Source organism: Clarias gariepinus, chromosome 23, assembly GCF_024256425.1.
Source record: "Clarias gariepinus isolate MV-2021 ecotype Netherlands chromosome 23, CGAR_prim_01v2, whole genome shotgun sequence".
Classification (NCBI taxonomy): Eukaryota; Metazoa; Chordata; class Actinopteri; order Siluriformes; family Clariidae; genus Clarias; species Clarias gariepinus.
In genome coordinates, this window is record NC_071122.1 from 18,664,400 (window position 1) to 18,683,575 (window position 19,176).

General features: G+C 37.1%; 1 protein-coding gene across 1 annotated transcript in view; it reads right to left on the reverse strand.

Annotated features, from left to right (window-relative positions):
• Positions 1 to 4,039: 4,039 nt before the first annotated feature.
• The window catches only part of LOC128511481 (copine-5-like), a 39,019-nt gene continuing 23,882 nt past the window's right edge, over positions 4,040 to 19,176 (reverse strand). Inside the window, exons 2-6 of the mRNA XM_053484364.1 lie at positions 15,116 to 15,156; positions 13,603 to 13,649; positions 6,749 to 6,852; positions 4,922 to 4,961; positions 4,040 to 4,120 (exon numbers count right to left, since the gene is read on the reverse strand). Of these exons, the coding sequence (XP_053340339.1) occupies positions 4,040 to 4,120; positions 4,922 to 4,961; positions 6,749 to 6,852; positions 13,603 to 13,649; positions 15,116 to 15,156 (313 nt within the window). The remainder of the gene's footprint in view (positions 4,121 to 4,921; positions 4,962 to 6,748; positions 6,853 to 13,602; positions 13,650 to 15,115; positions 15,157 to 19,176) is intronic.

Sequence of the window (19,176 nt, forward strand, 5' to 3'; positions counted from 1 at the left end):
AGAAAAAAACCCTCTTCTTCTTTTAAATTATATTTCCAGTAGAAACACTTTGCACACGTCAAAAAAGTTATATTCTGATTAAATGCTTTAAGCATGTAAACACACATCTTACCAGATTACCATCCATGTTAACAGTTCATTTAAAAATCTCTAATCAGAACAATTTAATTTCAAAATAAGTTGGATTAAAGAAATATTATTCATGTAAACATGCAGTAGTTGGTAATATGGAAAGAATAAGTATAATTTTTAAAACATTTCACATTTAGTATTTATTTGGGCTAACAAATAATACCAGGGATACCGTTAAGAGGATGTTTGCTGATATTTATTTATCACCTAAAAAGTGATAAATAAATGTAATAAATGTACATTAATTATTGACAAACTTTCCATAAATCCCTGACTATTGTATGTGACCTGCAGTCCTTTTTGATTAGATACTGTAATTGAACTGGTCCATGGACCATACTGTGGTTTTATGCGATTAATTGGGCAGCTCTATCTATTATTGTAAAAAAATATATATGACATTTTATGTTTTTATTTTGGTACTTTTTTTGGACGTTTTAATAATTTCCTTATGAAGTATGACTTACGCTGCTGGTTATGCAGGAAACATTTTTCACTGTCTCACACTCCATTAGTAATTTAGTTTCTTTTATTATTATTCTTTTCCTATTAAAAGTTAAATACCATCTAAATCCCTGGTCCAATAGATATTTTAGCCAAGTTTTATTTCAGCCTCAGTGCATAATAGAGCACATGACCCGTCATATGATTAAACTTTTATGGTAAATTTTACCAACATAGTTATTTCTGCACAGTCACTATTTCATAAATATTATATGCAAAATATTCTGAAAAAAACCCAATATTACCTTAAATTACATTTCATTACCTTTTGGGGATTTTTATTCTCATTTCATAGTAACTATAATTATTGTTGAAATTGGCATATTTATTATCTTTATTATTGCAGTAGATAAGGTATGCAGGTTCTTTATCTGTATAATGAGCCTCATGCAGCAACATTCTCCTAAATTTCTTTATAATTTGTTCTTAATTTTCTGCGAAAAGGGAAAATAGAAGTTGAGTTCAAGTCAAGCCAAGATTTACCAAACGTTCCTAAACATCTCAGTCTGTTCTCATGCAGGTGAGCTGAATGATGAATTCCACTCGATCTTAAATTAGGGGGCATGTAGGATTAGCATGTAATTAGCATAGGTAACGCCCCTTAACACCATAAAAGGGCAGGCTTGTGCTGTGGCGTGTGCAAATAGTTCGGTAGTAAAAAGAAGAAAAAGAACTACAACAGTAGCGACATTATAGTACTCTGTAATTAACCTAAACAGAGTAATCATGTGCTTCTCCAGAGCGTGAGGCAATCTGGCGTTACAGGCAAATCAAAACCCAACAACAGGAAAAAAGATCTGGAATTTTGTGAATCCCCCATCTGGGAGGGATGCACAGTTAAAGAATAAAATAAAAAAAAGTGGTTTAATGGCACATGGAGTGAGGGCATAACCTCCCTCACCTATGTTAAAGTTTTATAAAGCTGAATGTTTTTTATAACTGTTGAACTGGATAATGGTTTTTATAATTATGTGCTTCAGAGTGCTCGTGGCAATCCAAAACGGCTCAGGGCCAATTCATCCTTCTCATCAAATCTGTGCGATCTCTAAAACCGTGCTCTCTGTGTAAGCTCTGGACAACCAAAGCATCTAACAGCACTCTGTAAGCCATTCAGAAGCAGAATGCGTGCAAGCATCCAAGGGTTTTTTAGTCTTAATTGGGATCCGCTGACCAATAGTATCTTTTAATAAGCATATATCTTCTAGAATAATAACGTGGAAGTAATCATTCCACGTATTATTCACATTTAAATTCATTTTTGTCCTGTACAGATAGGTTTATATTTCTTATATATTTTGAAAACTTGTATATTATGTTCTACTTTCTTATAGTTAAGATATTTATTTATTTATTTCTATTTTTCTATTTCTCGTTATTATTTCTTGTTTTTGGTAATTGTTTTTTTTTTTCTCTAATTTTTAAGGTCACGAGCGGTCATGTAAGCATTTCACTGCATATCAGACTGTGTATGATTGTGTATGTGACAAATAAAATTTTCATTTGAATCAAATCATTATAGTTCCTCTAAAAGCCATATAATCTAAATCTGTTTATATGAGGCATTTTTCTCAATTTATTTTGCATCGGACAATTTGCAGACTATAAAAACAGGAGGGATGATCAAAAAAATAAGAAAACATTAGTGAATCCCATAAATAAATGTGTACAAAGAAAATAAAAATGAAATAAAAAAAATTGTGGATACAAAAAAAAAATGAATAAAAATTTGCACGAGGCCCAATGCAACATATTTATTGCAGGTTTCTCCATAACAAGCATGAAAAAAAACTTGACACTATAACCCTTTTTTTCTATGGTTGTTTCCATGGCAATGGGATCATCTGATCAGTGACCTATAGCACCCTACACCCTGCATAAATGCACTATATAGGACAAGATATAATTTCTACACACCTTATCTAATGTGCTTGATGTTCAATTAGAAGTCATTTTGAACTGGCCTGTGCCTGTACAGATACAAGCTAGAGCAAATGAAATACTGGTAATTAATCACCCAGAGTACTACCATGACATGCGCTATACTGTACATATTGTGCATAGATTTTCTCTTTTTATGATTTATAAATCGTTATTATTCCATATCTCGCCTTAATGATCTCAATCATATCAAACTGGCTCCAGTCAGGAAAAACCTGAAAAAAACTGAAAAAATATTCGATCTACTAACTGTTTTGGCATTGGACTACGGTTCGGAAGATCCCAGGTTCGAATCCCACAACCACCAAGTTGCCACTGTTGGGCCCTTGAGCAAGGCCCTTAACCCTCAACTGCTCAGATGTATAATAAGATAAAAATGTAAGTCGCTCTGGATAAGGGCGTCTGCCAAATGCCTAAATGTAAATGTAAATGTACAAGAAGGAATACAAAACGCCTAAACAGTAAAAAGCATGCGCTGCATTTTCATGTCTGTGAGGCTGTCAGCTAAGTTGTAACATATGCTCAATTTAATTCAACAGACATTCTGCAATAGTGAGTCAGGATCCACAGGGCTACTGTTGATTACCCTGTTGTTTATTGTGCGCTTAAAGAACCTTTAGATTAGTTATTTACCAACAGAAACATACATTTAGAAATGATTCAGCAGATCACGGTTGCATAGCTTCAGCATTTTGCATGAGACGAAAGGCATCATAAGGTAGTTTTTTATGGCAGTTTCAACAGTACGAGTCTGATCAATGTTATTCGATGTCCTGGGAAATGGGATGTGATATAGACAGTTTAAGATAGTTATGATCATCCCTTTTCCCTGAAGGGTCCACTACCTCACTTGAGGTGTCCCACGTGAGGAAGGATTGTTCATGGATGTTTTTTCGAATCTCAGCATGTCCCTAATGAAAAGCTCAAACTGTTAAAACACGACCTCAGTATGGAGAGTGGGCAAATCCCGATCAGTCATTAAACCATCATCATTAAAACCACATTGGTTTTAGGTGCCCCATGGGCCACCCAAACAGCTCCGACCCTTTGAAGTATGTCTCCATAAGACCTCTGAATGTGTGCTGTGGGATCTGGCACCAGGACGTCAGCAGCCGATCCTTTTAAGTGCTATACGCTGCAAGGTAGGAGCTCCCATGGATCCCACAGATGCTCGACCAGACCGAGATGTGGGGAATTTGAAGGCCGGATCAACAGCCTGCTTACCACAACTTACACAGCAAGCTATGATGCACTGTTCTGAGTCTTTTCTATCAAAGCCAGCATTACCTTTTGCTGCTCTGCTATCAGACCAGATAGGCTGGCCTTCGATCCCCAAACGTATAAATGAGTCTGGGGTGTCAATGATCCTGTCAACATTTTACTGGTATTTGTATAATTCATAATCAATGTTATTTAATTTACCCGCGGGGTAGTGTTACTGTTATGGCTGATTCAAAACACTTACTTACCCAAGAGTTTTCTCCAATCGACTTGCTGGCGAGCCGACGATCTCGCCAAGGGTGCAAAACATCTGCCCAAGGAAATCCTAAAGAGTCAGTAGAAGGGAGGGCGAAAAAACAGGAGAACAAGGTGGTGGAGATACACATACAGTAGATGAGATACACGGGTTAAAGAGATTCCCTTTGTCCCACAGGTCGCTACTCTAACTATGGTAATTTAAACCAAAAAAAAAAAAAAAAAAAACGATAAAGGCTTTAGACGTACGTTGAACTCTGAGGGCTTCCAGGAAGGAGTGCAGGCAGCCATGTTAACAACAGAGCACAGCATGTAACAGAAAACATAAGACACAAACAACACGATGGCCACCCCAAGGCCAGAAGACACCATTACTGTACAACCGATGAAAGCCGGGTGATAATCAAGCATGCATCCGTGAAGATGGGAACAGATGGCTTGTGGAGAACAACATGCAAGCCAAAACGTATCCAAATATACACTATGTCAATCTACAGTATGATGGTTGTATTGAATACTTTTTGTTTCCACTATGGTCTACACAAACATCTGCATCCAAAATATGGTGTTTTAACTGCTTCTAATTATAGTAATCATAATTGCTTATACAGTAAGGAAGCGTATACAGTAGATAGTAAGCATGTGGATTCAAAAAGCAACAATGAGATGTGTATGCATGTATTTTAAATACGGGAAGTAGTACAGGAAATATAGTAGGTGGATTAAGTCAAAAGATATATACATGAGGAAATGATTAGAAATACTGTACTATAATAGTTTCAATAATATATTTGGATACTGAGTATTCATTTTGGTTTGCATTTGTGGTTTTATTTCACGTCTCCACGGGTTATGGTAAGATAGTACTCACATGCTTTGAGAGGTCTGGGCTTTTGGAGTCAACATCATATCTGAAATTTGGAAAAGAAAAAAACATTTTTAAATCATCACCTTATAATATCTGTTTTGACTTCTCTCTGAATAGTGTTTATCTTTCTTTTTATAGATATAGCGTAAATATGAAAAGAAGCAGAGGGCATTAAAAGTCATGACAGCTCTAGTCAGATAGCTTCAAATATTTAAATGGATTAGTTTCACCTCTGGGCTAATTGACAATTTCAACCTAAGGATGATGTCTTTCTTCTTACACAAAGACATCTGGCAGTGGGCCCTAGAATAGACCACTATCAGGTTATTAAAGATACACTGAGCTTTTAAGGGGATTTCAAAGGCCTTTTTAAGTCTGCTGAGTAGAGGCACTGAGAAAAGAGGCTGCATCTAAGGCAAAAATAGAAAATCACAGTATACTCTGATTAACTGTGAAAGATAAAGATGTCTTCCCCGATCAAATGTAGCTAATAAAAGAAATGCATTGATATTTTTCGATTTAATTAATTAATGTAAATGTAAAAGGAAATTATCCCAAAGTAGAATCATTTATTTTAAGAATTCAGACAGTGCTGTGAAAAACTTTCATCAAACAAATTGAAATATTACACAAAGATGATTTAAATAATTTTTAAAAAATGGTTTCATTTATTAAGAAGGGGAAAAAAGCCCCCCAAATCTGCCTCACCCGGGATGAAAAAGTAATTGCCCCTAAACCTAATACCTTGTGCGGCAACATCTGCAGGGACGGTCATGCCACAGCATCTCAATCGGATTTAAGTCCGGACATTGACTAGGCCACTCCAAAACCTCAATTATTAATATTTCATTTTTATATTTAGCTATTCAGAGGTGGACTTGCTGGTGTATTTCGGATCATTGTCCGGCTGCAGAACACAAGTGCGCTTGAGCTTGAGGTCACAAACTGATAGCCCAGACCATCACATTGAACACTGGGTTAGTTTTACGCCGGATGAAATGGGACGCACACCTTCCAAAAAGGTAAACTTTTGTCTCATCAGTCCACAGAAAAGTCAAGTCAGGAGGTAATCAAGATGTTTTCTGGCAAATTTAAGGTGAGCCTTTGTGTCCTTTTTGGTCAGCAGTGGCTTTCGCCCTGAAACTCTCTAATGGATGTTATTTTTGCCCAGTCTCTTACTTATTGTGGAATTATGAACACTTACATTAATTGAGGCAGTGAGGACTGCAGTTCTTTAGATATGGGTTCTTTTATGAGCTCATGTCTGTCATAGGTTCAGCATTGTTGCAAGTTTTCTCCATTTGTGGATAATCCCTCTCGCTGAAGTCTCGAAGCCTTAGAAATGGCTCTGTAACCATTTCCAGACTGATGTATGTCAATTACTTTGTTTCTCATCTGTTCTTGAATTTCGTTAGATTGAGCCCCAATTTGTCAGGCAGGTTCTATTAACGTGATTTCTTGATTTAACAGGTCTGGCAGTAATCTAGCCTGGGTGTGGCAAAAGAATTTTAACTCAACTTTCCATAAATCACAGTTCATTCATGATTTAATAAATGAAGTCCTCTTTTAAAAACTGAATTTTGTAATTACTAAAGTTATCTTGGTGCAAAATAAAAATGTTTGATCAACTCATGAATCATTTAAGTGTGACAACAAATACATAAAAACATCAAATCAGAAAGGGGCAAATACTTTTTCACAGCACTATAACATCCTTAAGGGTACTTCAGAACTCTTAAGTAAAAATGATAAAAAGAAATAGCTGCAAAGTAAGAGGCATAGTGCAAAACAATTTATCAATCAAAAAACTGTAGGAAAGAAACAACTCACAAGTCAAACCGAAGGTTCTGTTTTTCTTCGAAGAAGTAGTCAAGGATGAACTTTCTGACAAAGTCTGGATTTAGTGTGTTGTCAATCACCTCGGTTCTGCCAAACTGGAGAATAAATTGAGGGCAGCAGCGTGTTCATGGTGAGAGAGACAGAGATGAGAGACAGAGGTAATAAGGGATGAAGAGAAAAAGGAGAAAATGAAGATAAGGGGAAAAAAAACAATAGTGAGATTCTGGAGAGCAAAGTGTTAATCACAGGAAGTGCTCTCTCTTTTCAACAATAACAAGGCAGTACAACCTCTATTTTCTTGCTCTATCAATATCTCTCTTTTACTATCCCTTCTTCCTGAGACACTAAAGCTCGATTTGGTGAAGCAGGATTGGCCAGAGGCAGATCACAGCTCCTGGGTGCCAGAGCTAATTACAGCCATGGGCCCACTCATCGAGCTCAAGCGCACAGAAGATTGGTGACAATTACACCTGCTTAATTAGAGGCTCTTTCAGCCAATACTGCCCCTAAATTCCAGCAGAAAGCAGCTACTCCATTATTTTACCCCACTTTTCCTGGCAAACCAGACAAAATAATTGGAATGAGTCCCACCCCTTGCAGCATGGGGTTGGGACTTGTGGGTTTTTTGTGTGCATGGGGTTTGCATGTTCTCCCTGTGCTTGCTGGGTTTCCTCCGGGTGCTCCAGTTTCCTCCAGCGCACCAAAGACATGTGATTTAGGCCCTTAATGTACGATTGACTGTGTGCTCGGGGTGTATCCTGCCTTGTGCCCCAAGTTACCTACGACAGACTTCAGGCCCCTACACAGTAAAGGGATGACTGGATGGAGTCCCTACTCCAAAGGGTACCAATATATTCACTGAAAGGTACTTCAGTCTGATCTGACGCAAAAAAAGATTTTTGTACCCTAAAGTATCACGTGATTGCTTTTCAGGGTTGTTTGTCTGTCAGATCAGATCAAAGTCACGTTTATATGTGGTCCTCGGGCAGATTAATATCTAATGCTTCTTTAAAACAAAAAACTGACCCATATACAGTACATTATGTGGCCAAAACTATGTGGACACCATGATCATCATAATTCTTAATAATTATAGGGTTGTCTTTAAATGATGTAGCATTACAGGTTCTCTTTCTTAGACTGTTCTTTCCAAGCCTGCTTGAGGATGACTTCATGGACAAAGCAAGATTTATAAAGTCATGGACTGCCATGGCTGTCCTGAGATGGATTGGCGGCCTGTCCCGAGTGTACCCCGTCTGGTACCCTAAGTCACCTGAGATAGGCTCCAGGCCCCCACGACCATTATACGCAGGACAAAGCAGTATAGAGGATGAATGAATGAATAAATGAATATATGGACTGCCAAGGCTGGAGTGGAAGATCTCGAGTAGCCTGCAAGGATGCGCTTTTCTTTTTTTTTCAAAAGTGAATGTTAAAGTAAAAAAAAAAAAGTGCTAGAATATGAAAAAAATATAAAAGAATATATTAATATAATATAATATAATTATTATTATAAGAATAATATAAGAATATATATATTATCCATAACTATAATAAGTCATAACCATGATATCTCAAAATAAAATAAGAATCAGTACTAAATCGAATATGATATTATCAGTTCAACATACAATTTCTTAAAATAAGGAGGGTAAAACCCCACAAATTCTTCTACTTCCATTGCTTTCATACTCCATGTGTGTCATCTTTAATTATGAATAAGCAGCATAACCGTTTTGGCCTTTGATGAAGACTTGAAGATCTGTCTATAGACATAGTCATATCGTCCCTGCGACATAATATTCTACCAAGAAGCACACACAAGTTTGCTATTAAATAATCCAAGTCACATAGTTATATATAGATTCACTGCTTCTTATTTATTTTTTTTAAACTAATTAGAAAATAAGTATTAGCCGTGTAGTAAAGACAACACGGTGTAGAACATGACTCTCACACTCTCTGAGCTAAAACCTGGTCTATATTAAAGCAGCCTTAATTATTCTGTAATTATTGGTTCAGGCTTGTAATTGCATCTTCTAATTACTTATACAAATGTACAGACCTGGAGAAATAAAAGAGCTGGCTGTACTGTTCTGGTGGAAATTACAAGTGCAAATCGCCTTACTAAACTGAGATTAGGAGTATTGAAGGTGTTTGCGCTGATATGAACTGTCTACCTTTCATCACAATTTACAGTATTATCTCAGCATGAATAGGAACCAAAGCCCTGCTTTTATATCTGCAAATAGGGAAGGAGCAGCGTGTGTATAGCGAAATTAAAATTCAGCGCAGTGTCGAATAAGAGGATTTCGGCTGTACGGGTTCCGCAGTGGCAGACGGAGACAAAGGTAAGTGAGTGAATTAGGAGTTGATTAGGTGCCCACACACTGTGGACTAATCTAATGAGGATCGGACATGAAGCGGCTCGTCTGAAAACTCGCTACACAAACAAATCTTTCGCCAGAAAGCTAAGCCAAGGCATTACTTACTCTGGGTGTCCAACAAATAGACACATAAGCCAGAACACAAGGCAGTCATATGGACCAGACGCAGTGTTTCTGCTCCAGAGGACACATGAGGTTTGTGAGCATGCACAATCTGTTTCTTGGAATCCGATTCCATGGAGACAAAATGACTGTGGTGGTCTAAAATTCTGTTGACTTTGTTCGGTTTTGCTCATTACAAGGCTGGGACCTTCTGTACCACTGGGATATGCACGGTTACAATTTTCTGATATCACAATTCATTCCAATTATACGTGTATGATGCAGAATAAAATGAATTTTGTGTCAATTTAAAACAGGATTTTAGAACAACGATGTAATGCAGAAGGTCAGATCATATTAGGACACATGCATTTCATTCCTGCAACTCATCAAATATATATATATATATATATATATTGTAGAGGTGGAAAGAGTAATAAACGTTTGTACTCAAGTACAAGTACTGTTACTCCAGTGAAATTTTACTGAAGTACAAGTAAAGTTACCATTTAAAACCTTTATCAGCCTCAAGACATAGGAAATGATAAAGACTCAACTGTTTAATAAATACGTTTTCTTTTTTCAAGTTAACCTCACCAAAAACCTACGCTTTTCTTCCCTTGGGTGTAATGCAAATATACCATCAGGTGTACAGCCGTGGCCAAAGTCATGAAAGACTCGACTCTTAAGGGTTCTTTCTCTTCTTTAATGTAGTCCCATTTTGATTCTTTGATGTATCACAGACATGACAGAGTTATATTTAGACTGAAATTATTGTTGATTTTATTTCTGGCTTTTTTTTGTTGTTCGCCCCCAGACGGCTGACACAGGAGCAGAAGGAACATGGTGTCGATGTCTGCCAAGAACTCGGTCAGCCTGCCATGGACGACCCGTCCTTCATGTCGAGGATCATTACCGATGACAAAATTTGGATGTATAGGTACGACCCTGAGCTGAGACGAGTCTTCACAGTGGGAGAGCCCATCATCATCACGACCAAAAAAGGCGAGGCAGGTCCGCAGCTCAACCAAGTGCGATACCAACTCGTAGTGTTTTTCCACATTTGCCGCAGCTTGCATCCAGAATTCATTCCCACGGGACAGACCATCAATAGCGTATCCTACTGCCAGCCTTTAAGGCATCTGATGGAGGACATACGGCAAAAGGAACTGCATCTGTGGCATGCAAATATCCAAAAGTCAGAAATGTTTTCTTAAAGTGTTACTTAAATACTATATACAGTATGTTGGGTTTGCAGACTCACATTCCTCAGTGAGATCCACTGTACATACATTTTTATTGATAGGTATTACTGAATATTTATGATTATTAATAGTAATGATTTTTAGAACTGGAGAGATGTCCATATTAAGGCATGAGAATAGCTTTTGCACCCGGTTTTCTTTTGAAAAAATAATAAAAAATTAAAGCCTAACTTCAGACATATACAGCACCCACGGAATAACTATCTGACCAGAGTGTCAAATCTTTCTTCCTCGTATTCCTCCTATAGATCCTTCAGAAACTAAACTATCTGAAACATCCATGCTTTGGCACCTGACAAGTCTGCTGAAAGTATTGAACCATTATGACATGCAGCTGTCCACACTTTACACCTTGTTAGACTGTTCTAACAGGAAGTCAGTCTGTTGCTTAGGGATTGCACTGGCAGTTGGCAGGGTTACATGGACGTCTTCAAAATAAGTGCTCTGTATCACTAAGGAATAAAAAAAAATATGGAAAAGGTCATGATCGTCAGATCAGGTGAAAACATCAGCTCATCTGCGTATTTATAGTCAGCGCAACTGCTCTGCTCTGCTCTGCTCGGTAGCAGTGACTAGTGCTTGCATTAATCACCTCTTGTGTGTGTGTGTGTGATTTAAATGTAACTGTGTATTTGCACTAGACTGAAAATAAAAAGGAATAAAATAATAATAGGGCTATCAAAATTTCACGCAAAACTGACTTTTGTATCCTAATATTTTGATGCGTTTTGATGTATGATTTATCATTTGATGTATGAAATCATCAAAAATAATTATAATTCTCTAAGCCATGACAAGCAACAGGGGAAATTATGACAAGCCCCTCATTAAGTGAACAGATTTCTGCTGCAATGGCTTCACTTCCTTAATGGCATACCTCTCCTCTAAGTCACAGTGAATACAAGCATGGTAAAAAATACAGCACACACACACACACACACACACACAAATGTCCTGCAGGTGAACAAGCCTGCCTTGGTTTCTCTGTCTGTGAAACCAAGGCAGGTTATTTGAAGAAACCCAGAACACAGGCACCTGTCATGTCAGATCACGACAAGAAGCTCTGAAGGATTTTTTTATTGTGTCTTTAGTTACACAGTCTCCTGCACTCACTGTTCTGTAAGAATGAGGTGACTGAACTCTAGAGGCTTTCTCAGAAGACTTCAGGTTTTGGGCTGAAGGCTCCGGCCATGTAAGTGAATAATGCCACTGGCGGAATTGAGATTGATGATCTAATTAATAGGAATGGGAATCACCAGTGACGACCAGGTACAATATGATCACGATATCTGAGTGTCGATTCAGTTAATTAATATTACCAGTCTATAAGTATAACGATTTTATAAATATCCTGATTCTATAAAAAATATATATTTTTGATTTTGATACAATTTTGGAAACTTAAACCATTAAAAAAAAGTTCTAACTTGAAAGTTTTATACTTCGGCTTCATTCAACAGCTTCACAACTCAACTGAACGTGAGTAATTAAATGTAGCCCATTCCTTATAGCATTCGTTTTCTAACTTAAAAATCAAGCACAATACAAACTAACCTCAAATACAAGAGTTTAACATTTAAATTAAAATTTTATTAAACAAAAGGCAATATTAAACTGAGCAGCACATGTCTCTGTCATTGGGAATAATTATTACAGGTAGTCCCCGACTTACGAACATTCGGGTTACGAATTTCCGCATTTACGGTTTTTGCCCAGATGATGGCAGTGTATGGAAACGAGACTGATTTAGTCAAAAGGATTGGTATGCTTTACATCGTATATTCATGTTAAAGGCATCTAAGGCTCACTTTGTCAGACTTAAAAACAATTCAGATTTATGGGGGTGCTCCTGGAACGGAACTCGTTCGTAAGTCGGAGACAACATGTATTTCTAAACAAACTTAGCAAATAATTCAGTCCTACCATGTGGGATGGCAATGTGGAAATAGTTAAGAGTATATCACCTGTAGAAAAGGTGACGTTTTGGAGGCCTTAAATGCCTCCAAGCCCATGCCCAAAACCTTTAATAATGACCAAACATTCTACAGTCAAAATCTAATAGTTGCATGCTTTTTAGTTGGGTCCGATGGAGCTCATTGTTTTGTTGTTCATATAAGTAAAACCATTCTAGCCATCAACCAGCTTCCGACTTGGCTGATGTGTGTAGTGCAGCAGGAGGTGCAAATCAGAACAAGTAGCTTCTGCTATAGCTACAGTATATAGGAGCTACTGTATATTCTTAATACCAAATGGAAGCATTAGGATTAATTGGTTTTATCTAAAAAAAAGTTCATCTATGTCAAGAATGTGAATAACATGCAAGTTAACATGGAAATTCGATCGTTTATTCATAGTGTGAGACTCAAGCAACAGAAATAAGGTGGCAGTGTTGGAAGGCTGATAAAAATATTGGCATTTATGGAGCTGATATCAGTGAGGGGGAAAAAGTATGCATTCAAAGACGAGTACTTTGTAACATGGCATTTGCTTTTGTTGCAAGTTTTCACATTGTTACAGTATTTGAGCTGCTGAGCTGCTATACAGATGTGCTACGATGTAATCTATAAGACACGGATATAGGTTGGATAAATTACCATAGAGCGCAGGAGAGAACTAGGAGACTGGCATTGTTAAATGTTATCATTTAAAATGAAAAAAAAAAAAGCAAGAACATATTGGAAAATGCAATATTCCAAACAGGGAAGATTTATCATGAGCATGCAGGCATGCAATCAAATAGTAAAGAAGGCTCATCCATACAGCAATGAGGATGAGCAAAGAAATCATTTTTCTTGTGCTATATTAGAAGCAGTAAATAATGCTTGAGCAGATGCGGGGAAAGCGAGAGTATGTCACACCATACTGGAGGATTGCTCCGGAGAGCTTTGACAGTACAGAGGAGTGGAGCAAAAACACAAATGCATACACACACACACACACACACACTCAACCAGAGGCTCTGGCACTGGTCATGTGCTGAGCTGAAAGCCTTCAGCTCTTCAAAGACAAGCTTCAGAATTCAAAGTGGGCCTGTGGGTGTATGTGTAAGGAAAAATGTTAGATATGGGAAGTTGTGTTCATGTCTATTTACCTCTCTCCACTGTTTCGTTTCGACTCCTTGTGTATACAGGACGCACACTACGGCAAGAGAGAGAAAAAAGACAATTAATTTAATTATCAGTGATAATATACAAACATCTGTACACACATTTCTAATTTCATATTAGCTCCGTCTTGTCAGTAAACTTAAAAAAAAATCTCTCGCTTTCTCTCTCTCTCTCGTTTTTTTCTCGCGCTCACACACACATACACCCACACACACTTCTGAAGCATCTGTGTAGTATAATATCAGACACTGCCAGTCACTCCCTGAGCTCCTCCATCTTCAAAGAGCCTCTTTGGTGTAAAGTTCCTCATAGCTTAGGTTTCTCATATTCAAGTAAAAAAAAAAAAAAAGAAGAAGAAAAAGTGAGTGACGTATACTAATTATATCCCGTATAATCTGGCAGCATCTTCGGAATATCAGACACACCAAATGGTGAATGTGACTCAAACGCTTGTTGGTAGATATGCAACATTTTCGCCATGTTAAAAATGAATCCTGGAATTTTCACTTCTTGCAATTAGACAGAAATGAAAACTGAATTGCATCAGCTGTATTTTTTTCTTGTTTGGAGTTTTTTTCATCGCCTCTAGCACGTTACTAAAAACCTCCCAAGATGAAATTACTCCTAACTATAGACTATTGCACACAACAATCTCATAACAGTTTTATACTGTGGATACAGTACGTGCAAGCAAGTTCAGCTATTTTCACAGCTACTGTACATCTTGTAAAAGATCATGTTAAAAGTGAAATCTTGTAATGCCTGTAATACAAATCGAGTGCAAGTTGGCAATTCACTGTGTTTAGGAACGTTACAATATAAAAGTTAGCTTAATGTTAACTAGCTTAAAAAAACTGACAAACCTGAATAATGCTTTCAATTGAATATTATCAGCAAAACTGGTTACTGGTTAACCAGACAGCAGTCATTCCCAAGTGTTAAAGTCGTCTAATAAGTCAATAAAATGAATTAAAAATGAGCCCACAGTGTCCATAGAAAGCTAATCATGATGTTGGACATTTTTTGTTTCCATTCCTGTCTGACAATGTGCTGCTTGGAAATATGACTTTCTTACTCGGAAACTTCTGGTTTCATACTTTTACATATTGATGTCTATTTTACTGTAATAAGTAATAAAATTTTAATGTACTTATTTTTACTTTTTACTAACTTTTAACTAGTTTAACCTAAACATACCTACTTTTTAATGCTACTTTTATTTCTTACATACGGCTCTTAGTTTAAATATGTTGCTCAATATCAATTCTTGGCCAAACTTTCAGAATCAGAAACTCTTAGAATCTCTGTAAATTTTACTCTTAACACTAAAGTTAGTGAATCATGTGCATTAGGATAAATCAAAATATCTTATCATCAAAAAGTGACATTTCAGCACAACGGGGGAAATTTATACATGTCCATGTGTCATAAACAGAGGCTTCTGTAAAAGTGCAAAAAAAAAAAAGAAAAAAAGGAACTGCACAAAGCAGCACTCACTTGGGTCTGATTTGGAGAATGTGTCTTTGTCTAGAAGATTCCTGGAGGGAGGAAATAAAAAGAAAACATTGTTATAATATGACAATGAAATATGAGCCTTTGCTCGTATTTGACATTTGAGGGATTATTCAATTGCGTCTGTGGACAAATAACAGCTTTATTGCAGCGCTCTGCAGATAGCGATTAGGTGTCAGAAAACTTTGTACATTCAAGCAGTGGTGCAGTTTCTAATGTAAAGCGAACAAGCCAAGTGTCTGTAATACATTAGTCCTATTAAGCCATCAGGCGGTCGACGTCTTAACATATAACTTGCACTTTGAAAGCAAATATAGATGCGTACAAGAGTGCATAAGCTCACTTTTCAATTATTACACAATAATTTGAAATTCAAGTCCATAAGAAAAAAACTGTATCATTTAAACCACACAACCACTTTTGTCAGTAATGTTATTCTGCAGTTAAAAACTGAAACATAAATGCTAAATGTACAGAAAGTTGATTGTGATGACGAATGTTTTAGGATTATTATAGATTATCAATACCAAACAAAAATAAAAACCTTTATATGCATTTATGAAACTATTAATCTGCCCGGAAAAGATAGATAAAATAACAAAAAAGAAATGACTCTGTGATAAAAGAGATCTAATAAAAATGGATAATTGTTTGAGGTTTCATCCAGGACACAAAATATTGTGTAAAAAACTATATTCTATGACCTTATTATGAACTTATAACAATTATATTCAAAAAATGAAAAGAAAAAAAGAAAGAAAAAAAACTGTTTGGATTTCAAGTCAAAACCTTTAAGAATAAAACATAAAACCTTAATAAAGTTGTCGAAAACATCCTTACAATTCTAACACCTCATCTACAGAATAAAGACTAAAACTGTTCCGAATCTCTCTCAGGTACTCAGAGAAGACTAGTTGTTACTCTTTGATTTGGCCACCTTGAATAGTTCTGTTCACGTTACTTAAATTTTCATTGTTAGTAATTAAAAAAATGTCAAACACAAGAAGAAATTTTGGATAACTGTTCTGTCAAGCGCACGGTTTGGTTTTATCCATGATTGGTTCGTCTTGCTATGATCATCATCAACATGCCACCCAAACCCCACCTTCTAACTACTGTAGATGGAGCAGGCAGACGCTTTTCTGTCGCACCATGCAGGAGTCTGGCGTGTGGATGAGTTGAGACCTGTCAGTTCAATGCAGAACAAAAACTTCTTTTTGTCTTCCAGAAAAAAAAAACCTTGCAGCTTTAAACTGTTCGATCTGTCTCCGTGCAGGTACGGATTCTTGCTTGAGTGGCACAACAGACAGGCACTTGCTATCTCACCTTGAGATTACGAGCTCAAATCCCAGCTAAGCAGTGCTGCTGACAATGAATTCAAGTTTATGCAAACACTTTCATTCTGACTGACAGTGAAAAGTTCAATAACACGAACAAAACTATTTAAGTTGACCAAGCTTAAGTCGATAAACTTCAAACAATCTACTGCACGATGTTGCTTTAATAATTTAAGTTTTAGTAGTTTTTTTTAAGTGAGGTTACCAACAAAGCTAGTTAAAATGTAGAAGGTAAATCTTTTAGCCAAACTAAAAGATGAAAGCATGTTTTGATTATACGCAACTCAGCCAGCGTTTGGTTTGCCTCGGTTTGGTCGCTTACATGTTGAAAATGCTTCATATGCCAAATGCAACATTTTAATGGTTAAGGTGAAAATTCTTAAAGCGGTTAATGCGTTCATATGCCGCGGCACCACTGTTATAATAATCACTCATCTTCTATACCGCTTTATCCTGTATTCGCGGGGGGCCTGGAGCCTATATCCCAGGAGACTTAGGGCACAAGGCGAGGTACACCCTGGACAGGATGCCAATCCATCGCAGGGCACACACACCTACACTTACACTTATATATTCACACACTACTGGCAATTTGGGAACGCCAATTAGCCTTATCTACATGTCTTTGGACTGTGGGAGGGAACCCACCAAAAAAAACTTGGTTATTTTAGAATCATAACACAAAATTCACAAAAAGAATCATAAAAGATTCTTCTTCACAAAATTTTTTTTCATAATACAGAAAGCCAAGTCCATTGTTTAATATACTATAGGACGGATTCAGGAATGGAAAGAGCTTGATCTATGTGACTCGCAGTAATAAACCCTGAACCCAAGTATTGATTTTCGAGCCCAGGCTTTTCACTCCTGCTGGTGTGCATAAGGGGAACTTGAGAGCTCCGTATTGCCCCGAGCTACAAACCTGTCACTGCATACCAACGTCTAAATCAGGGGTGACATATCTATTACGGTGGCACAGTCACTCACCCACTCACAATCACAGGCTGAAAGGCAAGTCACCAGAAGAAAACAGGCACTGGGCACTGGGTGTCAGTAACAAAGCACCTGTGATTACATGCTCTCGTCCACCTGTTTCTCCTCCCTCGAAGCCTTATGGTGCACAACTCAGCTGCTTTCTCTGATGATACGTTTTTATTCCCATGGCAATAATTATGATGTCGGCCTCAGACATGAAATTACAGAGAGTGGCGAGTAACATCCTGAAGAAAAGGGCAGGAGATTTATCTACAATATCTATTTCTCTCATGCATAAAAACATTGTAAGCATCTCTGAGATTAACTGCATCACTCATTTAAGCAACCACTTGGAAGCATGAAAGGTTTTTGCTGGAATTCCCACACAAGAACAGTCATGTAATAAGCTAATGATTACAAGTATAACATTTAGTGCTAATATTTCACTAATGAACACTTGGGTTTCTAACATTGTTTACATGATCAGTGTGCTGCAAGGCTACAAGGGTTGTTCTTGATGATCAATTGCAAAATGCAAATTTCCTGGATTGCTAAACATCAACCGTGGTTGGTAAATTACCTTTTAACAAAATGAAATTATAGTAATACAATTTAAAAAATTTGGTGTGTGCATTGGTGGTTTTTATAAAAATGACATGATTTATATTAGTTTAGAGATCTTAATATCTGTATCTGTCTTCACATTGGCCGTGGCCTAAACCAGGAAGTCCTGATGCCAGTACTGTTTATATGATGTGTGAATTCTGGCTTTGACACTTTCTCAACCCCAGCTATATCACACGGGTTCATAGGGCAGTTTTATTACTCCCGCTTGTACACTTACAGTAGTATCTTGGCAAATTAATTTAATCCATTCTGGAGGCGAATTCTAAGCCGTAAGTTCATACTGCAAAAATGCAGATAATGCATTCCAGTCACCCAAAATATATTACCAATATTATCAATTTCATAACACTATAATCATATTTTTGCATACAAAAACAATCCAAACATTTTGAAAAAACATGAATTAAGTAAAATACAAAATAAATAAACAGTAAACCTCACTTAACCTTAATTTATGATTACTCTTTGCACCAGCTGCTTTAACTAAAAGTGACTCTCTTATCTTCTTGCCACCAGGCTTGATAGGATTCTTGGGACTCATGATGCTATGTCTTCACTAAATCTTGCATTAAATGGCAAAAAAAAAAAAACACACACACACAAAAAAAATTAAATGTGCTTCGCTTGACTTTCCACTGACGCAAAGAAGTTTTGAGTGGCTCCCGGACGTATGCGCAACTCAGCCGCTAGCGTTCAGTTCGGCATGGATCATTTGCTCGTATTCCAAAAATGCTTCGCAAACCAAGGCAAATTTCTTGCTAAATTTTAGTTTATGGATCTGTGAGGTGGGCTGTTTGAAACAGTATCCATTAGTTTTTTCCCAAAATAAATACAAACACACGGCTTAAATAAAAACCCACCATGACCCTGCCCAAAACAGTCAATCGAAGCCTTCGTCCAGGAGGTGTGTCTCCTAAATCTTTCTGTATTTGTATTCATTTAGAACACAGTTTCTGCTCATTTTGGATAACGTTTTCACATTTGGTCACGTCCCTAGCATACATGATCAGCCAACTGAGAGCGTTAGCAATCAGGTGCTCAGAGATTACACTCACGTGTTACACACACTTGGCTTGGTGAGATTGATTTGTTTTTCATCCAATCTTT